Source organism: Quercus robur, chromosome 6 (assembly GCF_932294415.1).
Source record: "Quercus robur chromosome 6, dhQueRobu3.1, whole genome shotgun sequence".
In the NCBI taxonomy this organism is placed as follows: domain Eukaryota; kingdom Viridiplantae; phylum Streptophyta; class Magnoliopsida; order Fagales; family Fagaceae; genus Quercus; species Quercus robur.
The window spans coordinates 24,718,935-24,738,560 of NC_065539.1; the positions used below are offsets into that span (position 1 = coordinate 24,718,935).

At 42.5% G+C, this 19,626-nt stretch overlaps 1 protein-coding gene across 1 annotated transcript; it reads right to left on the reverse strand.

Annotated features, from left to right (window-relative positions):
- Positions 1-2,159: 2,159 nt before the first annotated feature.
- On the reverse strand, positions 2,160-15,898 carry LOC126733345 (alcohol dehydrogenase 1). The gene is made up of 10 exons (XM_050436591.1): positions 15,680-15,898; positions 4,685-4,821; positions 4,505-4,551; positions 4,033-4,358; positions 3,863-3,945; positions 3,653-3,728; positions 3,487-3,548; positions 3,292-3,387; positions 3,047-3,208; positions 2,160-2,531 (listed from the first exon to the last, which is right to left on the reverse strand). Exons 1-10 carry the CDS (start codon positions 15,717-15,719, stop codon positions 2,415-2,417), a joined length of 1,146 nt encoding a protein of 381 aa, XP_050292548.1. The 5' UTR covers positions 15,720-15,898; the 3' UTR covers positions 2,160-2,414.
- Positions 15,899-19,626: the final 3,728 nt, after the last annotated feature.

The following is a 19,626-nucleotide window of genomic DNA, read 5'->3' on the forward strand; positions in this document are numbered from 1 at the left end:
AATTAGTCCTATTAGGAGAAAGGGAATCACCATAACTGTTTAATAGTTTACCATAAGAATAGCCTAAAGGTGATCACGGTAATACTATTTATCATTGTTTAAACATATGTTTCATTTTGGTTTATTGTTCCTTAATCGATAACTCTTAGCACTAATGTAGTGAGCATATATTATTACTTTGTTTACAATATCAGTCCCTGTTTCACTACATTCGCATGCTTCGTCTATTCCCATGCTAATTGGAATAAACTTCTCAGCTTGGAAAGAACAAGTTCAATTTCACCTCGGTGTACTGGATCTTGATATAGCACTTGGATCTAAGAAACCGTCTGCTTTTACTAAAACAAGTAGTGCAAAAGAAAAGGATTTCTGTAAAGCATGGGAAAATCAAATAGACTAAGTATCATATTTATGCGAATAACCATTGCAAACAATATCAAGACAACACTTCCTAAAACTGATAGTGCAAAAGAATTGCTTTCAAATGTGGAAGATCATTTCAAAACAGCTGACAAGTCCCTTGCAGGGACATTAATGACTAAACTTACCACCATAAAATTTGATGGTAAGCATGGGATATAGGAGCATGCCATTGAAATGACAAATTTGGCTGCTCAATTAAAGACTCTAGGGATGAATGTGGATGAGCTTTTTCTTGTTCAATTTATATTGAATTCCTTGCCTCCTCAGTATGAGCCATTTCAAATTAATTACAACACTATGAAAGATAAGTGGAATGTAAATCAATTGGCCATTATGCTTAATCAAGAAGATGCAAGACTCAAGCAACTTGAGCAACACTCAATTCATCTCATAAATCAAGAAGCTAAAAGAAAATGGAGGAAGCCTAAAAAAGGCTTAAAGCATGGATCACGCAAAGCAAGTGATCCTAATCCAACCGATCAGCCTCAAAAGAAGGAAAATGGCGATTATAAATGTCACTTCTGTAAAAAGTTGGGACATTTTAAGAAGGATTGCCCCAAAACATAGGCAATGGTTTGAAAGAAAAGGTAAATCTTTAATTAAAGGTTATATTTCTGTATGTTTCAAATCAAACCTAACTGACGTTCCTTCTATTACTTGGTGGCTTGATTCTAGAGCTACTACTCATATTTCAAATACGATGCAGGGATTTCTTTCAATCCAGACCATAAATCCAAATGAGAATTTCGTATTGATGGGAAATCGGATCAAAGCACCAATTGAAGCAATTGGGACTTATCATTTATTTCTAGATACCAATAAACACATAGATTTGTTTCAATCATTTTATGTTCCTTCTCTTTCTAGAAATTTAGTCTCTTTGCCTAAACTTGATCTTGATGGGTATTTCATAAAATTTGGGAATAAAAGTTTTACTTTATTTAAGAATACCTCTTAAATAAAGTAAAACTTTATTTGGTTAACTGTATTTCATGTCTCTTTGGATGCTCTCTTCTTCTTCTTTGGTTAACTGCAAATTCTGTAAACCATCCAATATAGCTTGTTCCATGACTAACGCTCAGTGCTTGACCATATTCAGACAATCACTCTTGAATAGCCAAAGAGAAGACCCACAATTTGAAAGCTATGGGAGAAAGACGCCCTTACACAAGAGAGATAAAGCTCCTACAGGGGAGAGTCTAAAAAAGTTGGCTCAATCTAAACCCTAGATTTACTCAACTTTAAATCATGGCCCACATATAGAAACTCACCATTTAACTAAAAAATGGGCCTTTTTTGTCAAACAGCATGAATTTTGGAAATATTTAGAAAAAAAAGCATCCAGTCAAACTTATTTAGTTATATAGCATGTTTTTTGGAACTCAAGTTTGTCAAACTCGAGTTCCAAGTGAAACTCAAGTTTACCAAACTCGAGTTCCAGGCATTATGGCAATCTGATCAAACATAATGCTTGGAACTCAAGTTTAGTATTCTCAAGTTACAGTTGGAACTCAAGTTCAAAAAATGTGCTACATAACTAAATAAGTTTGGTCATGTGCTATTTAATAAAAGTTTCCTAAAATTATACTATTTAGCAAAAATTTTCCTTGAAAATGGACACTCTCATTTGTAGTTTTTCGTTTGTCCTTTAACAATGACCGGGTCTATTTGAAAGGGGTGTACACAATTACGTAATCTTTATCTAACCGGACTACACAAACAAAACAAATTCATACTTCAAAAAAATAAGTTCATCTTGCATTTTCATGAGGATATGAATAAAGTCATGAAGACACAACAACAGAAAATTGGCTGAAATTCATTACAGAATTGTGAAAATACTTGACTTTATTATACAAGCTGCAAATAGTGATTTCGATTCTTTAATACACAGTGCAAAGGAGAAACATTAGAATCAACCAATTTTCCCACAAGAAGCAATAAAGTTATTTTTTTTAGTTACACTAAGTACTTATCATCTCAATTCTATTCTATGCATCCATGCGGATGATACACCGGAGACCATCACCTTTAAGCATATACTCAAAGGCCTTGTTGATCTCTGAGAATGGGACTTCATGGGTAATGAACTTCTCCAGCTCAAGCTCCTGTTTACATTATAAATTGTAAGAGTGAGAGCAAACAACACAATCCTTTTGAGCAAGGTAAAAAAAAGACAAAGGCCTTTTCAATTTGACTTCATATATTTACTAAAAAAACCAAGTCATGTACTGTGCAGGTGATTCTTTGAAATAATGAGTAAATAAACAAATTCAGAGAACAAAAAAAGAAAAGAAAAAAGCACTGATGCTATTTCGGAATTTAAAGAGATCCACTTCAATTTCATTTTATATTCTTAGGTTTTTGTTTTCTTTTACTCTCTTTAGATTTGCACGGCCAAAGCACAGTTGAAACTTGCATAACATTCTACTAATCATTTTAATGTCCTTATCTAATTAAATAGTGCAGGCAGTGATGCTCATTGGAACCAAATTCTAACTCCAAGATGAATTTCAACACATATTTATTAGTACGCAAAATGATCCAATAAATCATACTGAATTAATTTATAGGAGGATTTTTTTTTTTTTTTGATAAACAATTTATAGGAGGATTAGCATACCTTGTTCATGTACCTTTCAACCACAGAAGGTAGGTCCGATCGTGGTTTGTAATTGCCAAAAAACGTACCCTTGAGAGTCTTCTCATTTAAGATATTCATTGGATGAGTTTTGAATGCATCATCTTTGTTCGGGACGCCAACAAGTACTGCAACACCCCATCCCTACAAAGAAACAAACACTACGTCCTAAATCTTTCACCATAATTTTTATCAAATAACTAGAGAAAGAGCTCATAGGGAATTACATCATGAACACATTCGAATGCAGAAATCATAGCATTGATACTTCCAGTACACTCAACACTTCGGTCAACTCCCCCACCAGTCATTTCAGCAATCACCTAAAGACAAGAAAAAATGTTAGAGAAATTGTAAAGTTCATGTTTGCTTATTCATCACAGAACCAACTTTGAAAATATATATATACAAGGAAAACAAACCTCTTGAACAGGATTGTCATGGTCTTTTGGGTTAACAAACTCAGTGACACCGAATTTCTTGGCTGTTGTGTTGACAAGAACAAGTAAAATGAGCATATAAAAAAAAAAAAACAGAAAACAACACTCCCTAATAACACATTGCATGTTAATCTTGTATCTCACTAACCTTCATCAAAACGCTTAGCATTCAGATCAACCCCAATAATCCTTGAAGCACCAGCAATTCTAGCCCCTTCAGCAGCCTAATCATGTAAAACAACAAAAGTAGTCTTCTCATTAGCACAAGCAACAGAGAATTCCAAAAAGAGGTACACCAAAAGAGCTTCAATCCAAAATCCAAAAATTGCTACTGTTGTGCAAGAGAGGAGAGACTCACAGCTAGACCAACTGCCCCCAATCCAAAAATTGCTACTGTTGACCCTTTTTTTGGTTTTGCAACATTCAAGGTAGCACCAAGACCTACAAAACTCAATTTGAACTAATAAGAAAAAGAAATAGACAATCATTTTACATATATGAAATAACAGAAATGCTTCTAATGCTGACCCGTTGAGATTCCACAGCTGAGAACACAAACTTTGTCTAGAGGAGCAGCAGGATTAATTTTGGCAACACAACCAACATGTACCACAGTGTATTCACTAAAGGTGGAAGTCCCAACAAAATGGTAAATGGGTTGTCCATTAATTGAAAATCTCGACTTGCCATCATTGAGCATCACGCCTCGGTCAGTGTTTATCCTCAGGAGGTCACACATGTTACTCTCCTCTGATTTGCAGTGCCGACACTCCTTGCACTCTCCAGTGAAGACAGGAAGCACATGGTCACCAGGTTTGAGGTCCGTCACACCCTCACCAATGCTCTCAACAATCCTAAAGTACCAAAATCACCAGAAACACAACTACATAGTTAGATAAATGTATTCAATTGTATATGAAAGGAACTGAAACATAATTAAAACTATTTGATTGTAGCTAGTATGTTCTAAATCTTATTTCTCTTCTTGAAATGTCCTTACCCGCCAGCTTCATGACCAAATATGCGAGGAAACAATGGAGTCTGTCCCTGCATATTCAAAAATCAATCGGTTTAAGAATATCTAGCACATAAAGTAATTATTCACCAGAATAACGCATTTCTATACACACTCATAAATATTATATATATATATATATATATATGATCAAAATGTGATTACCTTTGCTTCCCAGAAGTAAACATCAGTGTGGCAGAGGGAGGTGAAGAGGATCTTGAGACGAACCTCCATGGCCTGTGGTGGTGCCACTTCCACTTCTTCTATCACTAGTGGCTTTCCAGCTTCCCATGCTACAGCAGCTGCAATGCACATCCATCAAATACTTAGTTTTCGAAATAAAAAATAAAAAATAAATAAATAGGATGTAGTTTTGACACTGCTAAAACATAAGACTGCCAGCTTGGGGAAAGCTAAGAAGTATGACTACTGTTAAGAACAAAGATGGAATGCCCTCAAATTTCTTCCAAAACATTGGACAACCCTGGCTTGTTTGGACAATTGGACTTCATGGTGAAATTGCAATGTAAAGCCTAAATTTAGAGAAACTTTATTTACAAACTACGAATGTATCATCCTAAACAAGACGATAATAGAAAATGGTCACATTCAGTCAATTCCGGTACCTGCTTCAAACTTCTTAAGTAGCCCTGTTCCTAATGGTAACTGTTTTTCCTTGTTATTATCTTGTGTCAAACACACAGGAGTTCAATTTGTATGGGACAATCAAAAGCAAAACATGTCGTTGTATTGATTATTATTTTTGGTACACAAATAGTATATCCCATTCCAAAAATTCTAGTTTTTGGGAACGACAAAAGCTCATGGCACAAACCCAACAAGGGACAAAGGGTTGAGATAATCATAACTGATGATACCGAAAACAATACCACCAATGAGTCGCACGCTCCTCACTCGATCGCAAATGGCACCTGCACAACGAGAAGGAGTAACCTAACAGAGAGCACCGGTGTGGTACCGGCCAAATACCCTCCGAAGGTCAAGTTAGAACTATTCTCACTGCTCTAGAGTGCTAGAGAGGGTAAAATTATGCGTACCTTGGGTAACGAGAGTGCTAAGGTTTTTATAGTAGCGAGGGTCATCCCTCTTTTCCTTGGAGTAGAAGTCTTTTCCTTATAGGAGTCCTTTTGGGCGTATTTTCCGGGATCCTTTCCTTATAGGAGTCCCTTTGAATATTCTCTTGCGTGGGAAACAAGTCAACTCTTGACTTATCACATGGGAAGCAAGTCGACTTCATGATTGGACCGTCGGCCTCAACGCATCTCCTTCAGCTTTTTGGGCGTCACTTGATCAAACCGTCAGTCTTGGAGGCCATCAAATCCAACCGTCAGCTATTGCTCCGTCTATTTATTGAAGACAGCATAACACCGTCAGTATGAGGCTCTCTCCTTTTTATCCTCATCAGTTGCCCCCTACTCTATATGCTTGACGTTTAGAACCGTCAGCATGTGGAGTTATTTCTAAAGAAGAATTACGAATGATTCCTCGGGCCGCGAGCTATTTAATGCAAGGTCACGTGGCGCGCGATAGTTGGTCTCGTTTCTGGCACAGGCGTCGCCTCGCGTTTCGTGCGTTTTCCCCTTATATAAATATCACGCCTCACAGCCTTATTTCGCTATTTCAACCTCGAAGATCTTTCAAGAGAGAACCCGTCGCTTTTACTCACGATTCGCTCCGTCAGCTCTTACCAATACCGTCACACTTTGTTTTATTTATTCAAGATCTATTTCACCTGTAAGTTCCTTTTCCTTTCTGCTTCCTTTTTATTTTTATTTTTGCCCAAGAATTTTTTCTTTTATTGAGAACGTCAGTCTAGGAACTTAGGGTGTATCCGTCACTTGTAGGTAGTCAGATGTCAAGTGACGCGTCGAGTGATCAGTCGTCAGTCCGCGATGGAGCGGGCTACGACGAAGTCTTTGGCTCAGGTCAAGAGTCCGACGGCTTTTTGGAGTCGTCAGGAAGAGAAACGTCCGCCCAATCCCTTAGTATTGACGTAGAGGACCGTGTTGAGGGAGTCAGGGAAGAGGTGTTAAGTGAGGTTGAGGTCGAGAGGGTCGACAAGGAAGTTGTTGACGACGGGACCTGGGAGGAAGGTGACGTAGAGATCGATAGTGACGAAGATAGGGGTGACGGTAGCGAGGTTAGTAGTGACGGTAATGAGGATGAGGATGACGAAGAGTCCAGTGAGGGAACTTCAGGGAGTTCTGGAGGTAACCGTCCCTTCATCCTTCCAGAGGAGTGGGCCGTCAATAAATTTCTCCCAAAGATGAGCAACAGAGTTTTTTCTGAGTTGCGTATCCGTTTCCAGATCCCAGATCACATTCCCCTCCGTCTCCCTAAAAAGAATGAGAAGTGTTATACAGGGAGGACGGCTGATGTGGGGATGTATGACGCCATGTTCGCAGCTGGCCTTAGGCTCCCACTGACGGCTTTACACCGTCAGCTGGCGGATTTCTTAGGATTGTCCGTCAGCCAGATCTCTCCGAATGCCTGGAGGATCTTTATTGGAGCTGAGGTTCTTTGGGGTCGCTTGAGTGAGGGGAACCGTCAACTTTCGCTAGACGAGTTCTTTTACTGCTACAGACCCCAGCACAAAGTATCCGCCAAGGGGACATATCACTTCGCACCTCGTGAAAAGAACTTAAGATTGGTGTTTGATATGCCGGATTCAAATAGGAATTGGAAAAATAGATTTTTCTTTGTTAAAGGGACGGACTGGGTGTGTCGCCCGGATGAATGGGATAAGTTGCCCGGGGGTTATTTTGATAACACTTGGGCTTATATTAGGGAGTCAGGTTGCCCCCGTCTCTTTCTTTTTACCGTCGCTTTTCATTTTCACCGTCTCTTTTTAACACTGTTTCCTTGTCTCAGCCATCACTCGTCCGGAGGTGTCTGACGAACAGAGGGATTTCATCCGTCGGATACTCACCATCTCACTTGAGCAACGTAGGTGTAGGGACTTGATAACCCTAGACACTCTACATTTGTATTGTGGTGGTCCTGAGCCGACGGTCGAAGCACGGAAGTTGGAAGAATTTTCAAGAAAACGTAAGTAAATGCGTTATTTAATCCGTCTGCTACTATTCATCCGTCAGATTACTTATCCGTTAGCTTTCTTTTTGCAGAGATGGAGGCTGCGAAGCAAAGGGTGAGGGCCGCTGCCGCCCGTAAGAAGGAAGAAGATAAAGCTAAGGGGAAGGATGGAGCGTCAACTCCTCATTCCTCCTTGAAGGGCTCAATCAAGAGGAAATCTGACGGAAAGGATGATCCTCCTTCCAAGAAGGTGGCCGTCACTCCTACGGACGCGCCCTCCCAGAAGTCACCTCCCAAGCTTAGTCACGGTGCTGGGAAAGGAGTGATGACTTCTTCTGGTCCTGTCATTGAGGGGCCCCGTTGCTTGCTGACTCACAAAGATCATGCTGTCGAGAGTCTGGAGTCTCTTATCAAACAGACGGATCTGGATCCTTGTGCTCAGCTTGGGACGGATGACCTGGGGGCGTCAGCCTTCTTTGATATTGCATGGGTATGTTTCCTACTTTGATTAATCTGATATTTTTCCTTGCTTAATAGCTGACGGTTGTATTTCCTTCAGGCCTTGGTTCGTGTTAAAGCACTCCAAGATCGTTGCATGGCCAAAGAAGGCGTCGTCTCTCGGGTGAGGAGGCACAACTCCACCTTGATGGATCAGCAGGCGCAATACAAGGAGGCCGTCCGTCTCTTAAACACAGACCTGAAGGATGTGAAGGAGAAGCTAGGAGAAGCAGAGGGTGAGCAGAAGAGACTTGAGGAGGAGGTTTCGTCTCTGCGTGCGCAGGTGGTGACGGCTGGGGCTGACGCAGTTGAAAAGTTCAAGACAACTCAGTCCTTCATCGACTCTTGTGCTGATTACTATGGCGCAGGTTTTGATGATTGTCTGAAGCAAGTGTCGTTAGCTTATCCGGAGCTGGATCTGTCTGGAATCACCATGGACACTTCCGTTCCAATGACTCCTGCCGCTGACAGAGATGACGAACCCCTTAGCTTGGATTCCTTGCTTAACGACGCTGGGGTTGTTCTGGCCCAGCCTGCTGTTGCTACCCCTGCTGGGCCTTCAGATCAGATTGTGAAGGATAAAGCTGACGGGGTCTCCAAGGACGCTCCTGCCGCTTAATCCTTCATTAGTTGTAATTTTTGAACAATGTCTTTAAGTGCCCGTATGTTTGTTGGGGCTTTTCGTTTGTAATTCAATCTATCCCTTGTTGTCCGTTACTTTGCACATATACACTTGTCTTTTTATTGTTTGACTAATTTTAATGTGATCGTCTATTATTTTGTATTTTAGCCTTTTTGGTTAGCTCGTCATCTTTACAGGCTTGTTGGTTGGAGAAATTTATTTGTAAGTAGTCTCATTTTTTGGTAAGACCGTCAGCAAGTTGACCGTCAACCATATAAATTTTCATCCATTGGACCGTCAGTTTTGAGGGCCCGATCCATATGAGAACTCTATTCATTGGACCGTTAGCTTTTAGCTTTAGCTTTTTCGGTCCGTTATTTTGATGGCGATTAGCCTCGATGCCTTTTGACATCTCTGTTGGTCCGTAGTCTCATTTTTTGGTAAGACCGTCAGTAAGTTGACCGTCAACCATATAAATTTTCATCCATTGGACCGTCAGTTTTGAGGGCCCGATCCATATGAGAACTCTATTTTTTGGACCGTTAGCTTTTAGCTTTAGCTTTTTCGGTCCGTTATTTTGATGGCGATTAGCCTCGATGCCTTTTGACATCTCCGTTGGTCCGTCGGTTTTGAAGGCTTGATCCATATATCTATTGGACCGTCAGCTTTTAGCTTTAGCCTTCTCGGACCATTGTTTTTTCTGGCTTTTTTAGCCTTGATGCCTTAACATCTTTCATTAGTCCGTCGGGTTTTTCCTTGGTCCGTGAGTTATGGACTTAGTCGTTCTTGGGTCGTAAACTTAGTGGACCGTCGGAGGAAAGATATACTTCAGTGATTTCTGAATAAAACTCCTCTTATTGCCATGCATTTAAATAAAAGTAATTAAAACCAAACCCTGCCCCTTGGGCTAAAAAAAAAGTATTGTTGCGAAAAAACTAAAGTAAACGATAAATCTGAGGAGTTAAACTATAATTTGCTGAAAAATAAAAGAAGTTGGTCTTCATGCTGCTGCTTCTATTGGTAGTACTTCCGTAGGTGCTCGGTGTTCCATGGATGTGGTAGCTTCTGTCCCTCCAATGTTTCAAGGTGGTAAGTACCTTTTCTCTGCCACGACGAGATTCGGTAAGGACCTTCCCAATTAGGGCCGAGTTTCCCTTGGGTAGGGTCCCTAGCGGCGCCCATGACCTTCCTAAGAACAAGGTCTCCGACTTGGAAGTCTCTGTGTCGGACCCGAGAGTTGTAGTATTTGGCCATGCGATCCTGGTACCTAGCGAGCCTTTGTTCTGCTGCTGCCCTGATCTCATCCACTAGGTCGAGCTGTAGTCGCATAGCTTCATCGTTTTTGTCCTCATCATGGTTGTGTACCCTATAGCTTGCGAGTCCGACTTCTGCCGGGATGACTGCTTCGCTTCCGTACGTCAAGCGGAACGGTGTTTCTCCTGTTGGTGTTCTTGCCGTCGTTCTGTATGCCCATAGTACACTTGGCAATTCTTCGGGCCATATACCCTTTGCCCCCTCGAGCCGAGTCTTGATGATCTTGAGCAAGGATCGGTTTGTGACTTCGACTTGTCCATTAGCTTGAGGGTGGGCGGGGGAGGAGTAGTGGTTCTTTATTCCCAACTGTGAGCAAAAATCCCGGAAATGGTCGTTGTCGAACTGTCTCCCGTTATCCGAGACAAAGACTCTAGGAATGCCAAACCTGCATACGATGCATCTCCAGACGAAGCTCCGAACGTTTTTCTCCGTAATCGTGGCTAAAGCTTCAGCTTCCACCCATTTCGTGAAATAGTCGATGCCTACTACCAGGAATTTCAGCTGCCGCATAGCTGTAGGGAATGGTCCCATAATGTCTAATCCCCATTGTGCGAACGGCCATGGGGCTGTCATTGGGGTCAGCTCTTCGGTTGGTTGTCTAATAATATTGCTGAACCGTTGGCATTTGTCGCAGGCCCTGACATAGGCTTCGGCGTCCTTCTGCATAGTGGGCCAATAATACCCTGCTCGTACAAGCTTGTGTACCAATGATCTGGACCCTGAGTGGTTTCCGCAGATTCCTTCATGTACTTCTCTCATGACGTAGTCCGCCTCTTCCGCACCCAAGCATCTCAGATACGGTCGGGAGAAACCTCTCTTGTATAGGACGTCTTTTATCAGGACGAACCTTGCCGCCTGGATTTTAAGTTTCCTCGCAACTTCCTTCTCGTCCGGTAAGACCCCGTTTTTTAGGTACGAAACCAACGGCGCCGCCCAGCCGCTGTCGGAGCATATCTCCTGCATATTGCTGAGATCTATTAGCGGGGAAAGCTGTACAAAGGAGAGTACATTACCAGGGACGACCATTCGTTCTGCTGAGGCGGCCTTCGCGAGACGGTCTGCTCGCTCGTTTTCCTTTCTGGGAATCTGGATGATTTTGGCTTCCAGGTCGCCCACTCTTGTCCTTACTTCGTCAAGGTACTTCTTCATCTTTTCGCTCTTGCACTCGTAGTCTCCATTTATCTGGTTGGTGATGACCTGTGAATCGCAGTAGACGACTACCCTTGCGGCTCCTGCTGTTTTGGCGAGGTCGAGTCCTGCTATCAGTGCCTCATATTCTGATTCATTGTTGGTGGCGGGAAAGTTTAGACGGACCATACATTCAATGGTGTCTCCTTCAGGTGATAGTAACACAATGCCGGCCCCTGCGGCTTGCCTGTTGGATGATCCGTCCGTGTGTATGCTCCATTGAGGGGACTCTGCTGCCCCCTGGTCCTCGTCATGGGTGAACTCAGCTATAAAGTCGGCGACAGCCTGTCCCTTGATGGCGGTCCGCGGACGATACTGAATGTCAAATTCGCTCAGCTCGATCGCCCATAATGCCAGTCGGCCCGCGGCCTCGGGGCTGCTCATTGCTCGCCGTAAAGGCTTGTCAGTCAGGACATTTACCGTGTGAGCTTGGAAGTACGGTTTGAGCTTTCGGGCTGCCGTAACCAATGCGAAGGCAAGTTTTTCCATCGGCGGGTATCTTTCCTCGGCACCGCGAAGCGCTCGGCTTGCGTAGTATACGGGTTTTTGCACTCTTTCTTCTTCTCTCATCAGGGCTGCGCTAACAGCTGCGGGGGAGACGGCCAGATAGAGAAAAAGCTCTTCTCCCGGCTGCGACGGGCTCAACAACGGTGGAGAGGAGAGGTAAATCTTCAATTCTTCGAACGCTTGCTGGCATTCGTTGGTCCATTCAAAGGATTTTTTCAATGTCCGGAAGAATGGCAAACACTTGTCCGTTGCTCTTGACACGAACCTGTTAAGTGCCGCTATTTTTCCATTTAGGCTCTGCACCTCCTTTATACTTCTTGGCGGTGTCATTTCCATAATGGCTCGGATCTTATCCGGGTTCGCCTCGATTCCCCTTTGAGACACCATGAATCCCAAGAATTTTCCTGCCGTTACTCCAAAGGCGCACTTCCCTGGGTTGAGCTTCATATTGTAGGAGCGGAGTGTATCAAATGTTTCTTTGAGATCTCCTAGATGATCTTCCTCCCTCCGGCTCTTAACTAGCATGTCGTCCACGTAGACCTGGACATTCCTCCCAATCTGTTGTGCGAACATTTTGTTCATGAGCCTTTGGTACGTTGCGCCTGCGTTCTTGAGGCCGAAGGGCATGACCTTGTAACAGAATAGGCCTTGGCTAGTTACGAACGACGTTTTCTCCTGGTCGGCTTCGTGCATTCGGATTTGGTTGTATCCTGAGAAAGCGTCCATGAAGCTCAGCAACTGGTGTCGGGCCGTGGAGTCTACTAGGACATCGACCCTGGGTAGGGGGTAGCTATCCTTGGGGCAAGCTCTGTTAAGGTCGGTGAAGTCCACACACATCCGCCATTTCCCGCTCGCTTTCTTCACCATTACTACATTTGCTAACCAGTCGGGATAGTACACTTCCCTGATGAAGCTTGCTTCCCGTAGCTTTCTGACTTCCTCTGCTATGGCTAGGTCTCGCTCCGGGGCAAACACCCTCTTCTTTTGTCTGACGGGTGAAAAGGCGGGCGACACATTCAGCTTATGCACCATGATTGAAGGATCTATTCCTGGCATATCTTCATGACCCCATGCGAATACGTCTTGATTTTGCCTAAGGAATGTTATGAGCTCTTGACGGGTCGTGGGGTTAGCGAGTGTTCCAATTTTGGTCGTTCGGCCAGGATCGGAACTGTCAAGGGGTATTTCTTCTAGCTTCTCAACCGGCTCCGTTACCGTCCGGTGCTCTTCTATACTTAAAGTTTGAACCTGATCCTCCATTTCCACCATGGCTATGTAACATTCGCGCGCGGCCATCTGACTCCCGCGCAACTCCCCTACTCCGTAGTCAGTTGGGAACTTAATCATTAGGTGGTAGGTGGAGGTTACTGCCTTCCATGAGTTGAGCGTGGGTCGCCCGAGGATAGCGTTGTAAGCTGATGAGCAATCAACAACCAAGAATGTCACGTCCCTGGCTATCTGTTGGGGGTAATTACCCACAATCACGGATAAGGTGACCGCGCCTAATGGGAATACTCGGCTCCCGCCGAAGCCGACTAGCGGGGCATTTGTTGGGATCAGTCGCCCCCTGTCGATCCTCATCTGCTGGAACGCGGTGTAGTATAAGATATCTGCTGAACTGCCATTGTCGACGAGCACCCGGTGCATGTTGTAATCTCCTACACGCAAGCTGACGACGAGTGCGTCGTCATGTGGATGGTGAAGGCGTCGCGCGTCTTCTTCTGAGAATCCGATTATGGGACCTTCTCTTCTTGCTATCTTCGGCACAGCTCCCGTCAGTTGAACATTCTGTATCATCCGGAGATAGGTCTTACGGGCCTTTTTGGATGACCCGGCAGCGGTCATCCCTCCTACGATCATCCTTATATCCCCAATTGGGGGCCTTGGTCGCTCATTGTCCCGTCGGGGGTGCTGGTCTTGTGCGGGGGGATCCGCCCTCTCCTTGCTAACGAATCTCTGCAGCTTTCCTTGTCTAATAAGGGCTTCAATCTGCTGCTTGAGGTCATAGCAATCTGCTGTGTCGTGGCCGTGGTCGCGGTGGAATCGGCAGTACTTATCTCGGGAACGTTTGTTGGGGTCACTCTTCAGCTTTCCTGGGAACGTCAGCGATTCCTCGTCCTTGATCTGCATAAGGACTTGATCTATCGGGGCTGTCAGCGGAGTGAAGCTTGTGAACCTTCCCCCCGGGGGTTTAGGGCGTCTTTCGTCCCTTCGGTCCGCGGTTCTTGCCTTCTTTCGGTTTTGGTCCTGCCGACCGTCTTCCTGCCGTTCTCTTTTTCTAGGCCTCTCTTCCCGAGCTAAGAGTGCATCTTCAGCGTTCATATACTTTGTGGCACGATAAAGCACTTCTGACATAGTTTTTGGGTCGTTTTTGTATATGGAAAACAAAAACTTGCCCTTCTTCAAACCATTTGTAAATGCCGCGACAAGTATCTTGTCGTCAGCTTCGTCGATCGAGAGCGCCTCTTTATTAAAACGGGAGATGTAGGCTCTTAGAGTTTCGTCTTCTCGCTGCTTCATACTCATCAAGCAAGCCGTAGACTTCTTGTACCGATGGCCTCCAATAAAGTGTGCGGTAAACTGAGCGCTGAGTTCTTTGAAGGTGCTGATGGAGTTTGGGGCCAGTCGACTGAACCAAATTCTTGCTGCGCCCTTTAGCGTTGTAGGGAAGGCCCTGCACATGATGGCGTCCGCTACTCCTTGAAGGTGCATTAGGGTTTTGAAGGTCTCCAGGTGGTCCAGTGGATCCTTGACCCCGTCATAACTGTCTATCTGCGGCATGCGGAACTTACTTGGCAATGGGTAGGCGTTGACGGTAGTGGTGAACGGCGAGTCCGTTCGGTTGACAAGGTCGTCAAGGTCGCTCGATACTCGTCCCTTGAGAGCATTCATCATAACCTCCATTTGTTCCTTCATGGCTTGCATCTCCGCGAGAACGAGGGGCGGAGTGGTTTCCGCGAGGGAGGGGATGCTCGTGTTCTGTCGTTCAGGTTTGCTCGGGGCGTTGCTGGCCTGGGGTCCTTCCTGGTTTCTCCTGTCAGCGCTGGTTCCTTCCTGCTCTGCTCCTTGGTTGTTGGGAGCTGCATCCTTCTGTCTCAGTTGCTCTTCTAGGTCGTGATTTTGCTTCGTGAGGCGCTCCACGGCGGCGGCGAGAGTCCTCACCTGTCTTTCAAGCGCGGTTGTAGGAGTTTCTTCTTCTTGAATGTCGTTGTTGGTCGCCATTGAGCGAGTGAGTACCATGTAACTCTCTTGTCTTGAAGGCGAGAACGTGCTAAAGCTCGTTCCCACAGACGGCGCCAACTGATGATACCGAAAACAATACCACCAATGAGTCGCACGCTCCTCACTCGATCGCAAATGGCACCTGCACAACGAGAAGGAGTAACCTAACAGAGAGCACCGGTGTGGTACCGGCCAAATACCCTCCGAAGGTCAAGTTAGAACTATTCTCACTGCTCTAGAGTGCTAGAGAGGGTAAAATTATGCGTACCTTGGGTAACGAGAGTGCTAAGGTTTTTATAGTAGCGAGGGTCATCCCTCTTTTCCTTGGAGTAGAAGTCTTTTCCTTATAGGAGTCCTTTTGGGCGTATTTTCCGGGATCCTTTCCTTATAGGAGTCCCTTTGAATATTCTCTTGCGTGGGAAACAAGTCAACTCTTGACTTATCACATGGGAAGCAAGTCGACTTCATGATTGGACCGTCGGCCTCAACGCATCTCCTTCAGCTTTTTGGGCGTCACTTGATCAAACCGTCAGTCTTGGAGGCCATCAAATCCAACCGTCAGCTATTGCTCCGTCTATTTATTGAAGACAGCATAACACCGTCAGTATGAGGCTCTCTCCTTTTTATCCTCATCAATAACAAATGGCATATTAAAAGAACAAAGAAATGGAAAGAAAACCATTGAACAATTGCATGACTAAAACTAGAAAACAACAAGAACAACAAAGAGTGTCAGAAAAATGAAAAGGTAGTACCTTTGCAACGTATGACTTGAGCGGCAGTGGTTGAAGACATGTTTTTGAATTTTCTTCACTCTTTCTTGACTTTGATGTTTGAACAGAGATTGCTTGAATTCGTTGTGGAGAGATGGGTATGTTCTTTGAGGGTATTTATGGACAGAGGGTTCCCATATATTTGCCTTCCAATAAGGTTCCAACTCCAGGAGGCAAAACCATGATGTGGTACCGCTGGTTTTCAAATGGCACCAACCAACAGCTCCTTTGTACGTTTCATTTTTCGATAAACTTTTTTATTACCTTCTACGTATTCTTTTTGAAAAATTCTTGTGTCAAACCAAAAGGCACAACATTGGTCACAACTCGCCCATGTGACGAGTTGTGGTTGGTAGAATGGTGATAGTAGGTCAACCCTTCCACCAATCACAACTCGCCACATGGGCGAGTTGTAGCTAATGTTGTGCCTTTTGGTGTGGCACAAGAATTACTCATTCTCTTTTTATTTTCTTTTTTTGGGTAAGAACTTTCTATGTATTCTTAATTCATAGCACATCTGGTTTTCTTAATTCCCAGCATCTGGTTTTCTCTACAACATGCACTTTATATATATATTTCGTTCAAGTACTCGTTATCCACCGATTGGAACTTCTCTTGAGTCTAGACTCTATATATAATACTATATATAAACCCCATTGTTTAAGAGTGTTACAGATTAAATAATATCATTTTAAAGTAGGTGAGGTCTATCGATGATCTTATCTATGTGGATTATTCAACCCAAAAAATTGAAGGTCTATATGGATTACAAACGGTGTGAAGTTGGGATTAAGTCAAAAGGTTGCATTATTTCACGCTTTGGGAGAGCATTTATTCATTGGCTTGTGTGTAAAAAACATAAACTGGGAATTAGTTCTCCCAGGCATGCTTCAGGCTTTAGAAGATTCATTTTGGAAAGAGTTTGTGACCTCCCATAATGGTTGGCCCTTCGGCACTGGCAGAGTCACACTCATGCATTATATGCAATGCATGTTTAGACGAAGTTTGAGAGACCATCTCAACAAGCCTTTTCTTTGGGGCTCAACCCCAGATAAAAATAAATTGGAAAAATCTATTGTACACACGGCCTAAAACATTGGGGTGTGTATTTGCACACAATGTATGTAATAAACACTACTCAAATTAAAATTCACATAAAGTCATTAACTCAAATACTGATTACTGATGTTGTTTGAGCCTTTTGGGAGATAGGCCTCAAAATCTCTCCCTCCTGTCTATTCAATAATTATATTGATTCACATCGTGATTCCCCTTTAAAGGTCCATCATAACTCCGACTTCGCTATTTTGTGGGCCATGTCTTTAATCTCTTAATATAAAAAAAATGGCATAATCCCTAGATTGTGCATTCAACTCACCAACCCAATAAATCCAACTCTCCTAATACTTGGGAGTGGTTTTTGTGGGTTGATGAGTTGGGTTGGGTTCTAAAATTCTTTTAAAGCTTAGGTATACCATTTAGAATAGTAGCCAAGCATGGACCTTCGTGATAGGCTCTAAATGGCTACCAACCACTTAATTAACAATTTAATCAATTAACCAGTACCCTTTCACTTTAACAAAGATCATATCCTCAAGGACCTCAACAACCTGTGGATTAAATTAGCAGGTCATTACTGCAGGGCTTTTACAATTACATGTGAAGCATTGTTACAAAGAAGTTGATGGCTGATCAATTATTACACATGAGAAGAGACCAACCTCAACTTCCCCACCCCCGCCCCCCTTCCCCCCTTTTCTTTTATAGTAGATGAACGTGTTAGTTTACTTCATGCAGACATTTTTTGAGTAAGTGTACTATAGAACCATTCCAATTTAGTTTATCTTATATATATATATATATATATATATATATAGTATTTCTGATTTTCCAAAAAAAAAAATTAAAAAAAATTCTTAGTTGATCTCATTTATAAATATAGTCATATGAATAAAAAGACCATCTTGTTACATGTGATTGTAACCATTAATTAAATCTAGGGTCATATCATGTTATACATTATGTAACTAGTTGTTAATTTTAAGTCATTTTTTGAGCCAACAATTTTTATTTGCAGTATGCTTGTGTGACCAGCTATGGTCAGTAAAAAATAAATCAGCGACCTATGGTGGGTTATTGAACCAATCTTGTTTCCCAGAGAAGTGAAAAAGTATAAAATTGTGAGAACTGCAACCAAAAACATAAATTCAAAGGTTGGATTACATATTATGAAGCACGTGGTAGACAACCCACAACTATTTGATTTAGCCTTATGAACACTTTTTTATTTTTTATACCATTGAAAGAAAACCAGGAGAGTCTGAGAAAGTGAGCACTGGACTAAGACATCTCATTTTGAAAATAATTGCTGAATATGTAATTTTGTGGCATCTTTGTTTATCAAAGGAGAATACTGTGCATATTGTGGATCAACTTGATTTCTCTCAAATTCATGGTGTTCGTGCTTGCTTGAGTCACTCGAAGTTTTATCAAAACACTTGTTTCTTATTCCAGAGAATCAAGACAAGCACTCGAAGTTTTATCAAAACGCTTGTTTCTTATTCAAGAGAATCAAGACATCCCATTGAGGGTATCCAGTGTGTAACCTTAAACCCCCATGGGCCGTGGTGCGTTGGTAGGAGTCCCGAACTAGATCACACCTCCGAGTCCAGGAGTTGCTTGGTTTGGGTCGTACGCTTCAACAAAAATGATGTGCCACAATGTGGATAACTCTAACGTACCCAGGGGTGCCCCATGCCATGCATTGCTGGGTTCAAGTGGGCTAGGTCAAAAATCACACGTATGAAGTCCTAAAAAAAAAAAAAAAAGTGTGCAGCTGAAATCACTCCACTTCCATCTCCGAGAAGTGTATCCAATGAATTTCTTCCTAAAACGGTGTCAGTTATGGTTGCAGCAGCTGATACTGCCTCCACATCAAACTGCCCTTAGATCTGGGTTCCTTTTCAGAGCTGGAAATCTTTGTTCATGTTTTATTATCTTTGTTTAATAGATTTGTTTGCTGCTTAAAGAAGTTATAATGGTTGCTTGGCTCATAAAATTCCACTGAGCTTTATGAACACTTATTTCATGATACCATGCTTGCATTAAGAGTCAAGTGAGATGTTATGAGTGACTTTAATTTGTCAAGGTTAGGTTAAAATAAAATGAGTTCCATATTTTGAAAGCGGAGAGTTGTCAAAGTACTCTCTCTCTCTCTCTCTCTCTCATCACTCTTCTCTATTTGACAATCTCAGTATATCTGATTCTAAGAGTAAAGAGTGAGTATTTGTGAGTTGTGAGTATTTCTCTCCTTATTATAAATTTATATTTTATGTGTGTGTGTGTGTTATTATTATTATTATTATTATTATTATTATTATGTTGTTGTTGTTGTTTGTGTGAATTGTGGTGTATGTGAATATGTGCATGTATAGTATAAATCTAATATAACTTTACCTATATTACTATTTATGGGGATTCCAAGCCATTTAAATAGTGGGCTCTAAGTCTTGGATATCCCAAAATATCCCCTCCCTACTAACTTATAGGTTTTCAATTAAGGGGGATAGATTCATAAAATAAAAACTCATTTTGTATCCATTAATAACCTTTGAGTTGGAAGTAATCATAACTCAAAAGTGCTCAATTCGCTTTAAAAACGATGTTGAAAAATGACATTTTCTCACTATTTTGACTATAACTTTTGATACACAAAGAATATTTGAATAAGATTTATTTCATTGGAAAGTAGACATCATGAGCTTCAATTTGAACATAAATTTTTCCTAATTTTGATTTATATTGAGTGAGTTATGACCATTTGAAATTAGGTCAACACAGCAGTCAAAATTAGGGTTTTTTAGGAGCATGCATACGCATGAATCAAGACTGCGTGCGCACCCTCAAAAGATGAGTGTGCATGCTCATTT

What these genes read in the sequence shown, in the direction of transcription:
- LOC126733345 (XM_050436591.1), bottom strand. Translation starts at nt 15,719, where the DNA reads ATGTCTTCAACCACTGCCGCTCAAGTCATACGTTGCAAAG. An exon ending in TCAAGTCATACGTTGCAAAG is followed by an intron (nt 4,822 to 15,679) that starts GTACTACCTTTT and finishes TGTGCATTGCAG; the next exon opens with CTGCTGTAGCATGGGAAGCT. An exon ending in TTGAAAGGTACATGAACAAG is followed by an intron (nt 2,532 to 3,046) that starts GTATGCTAATCC and finishes TAATGTAAACAG; the next exon opens with GAGCTTGAGCTGGAGAAGTT.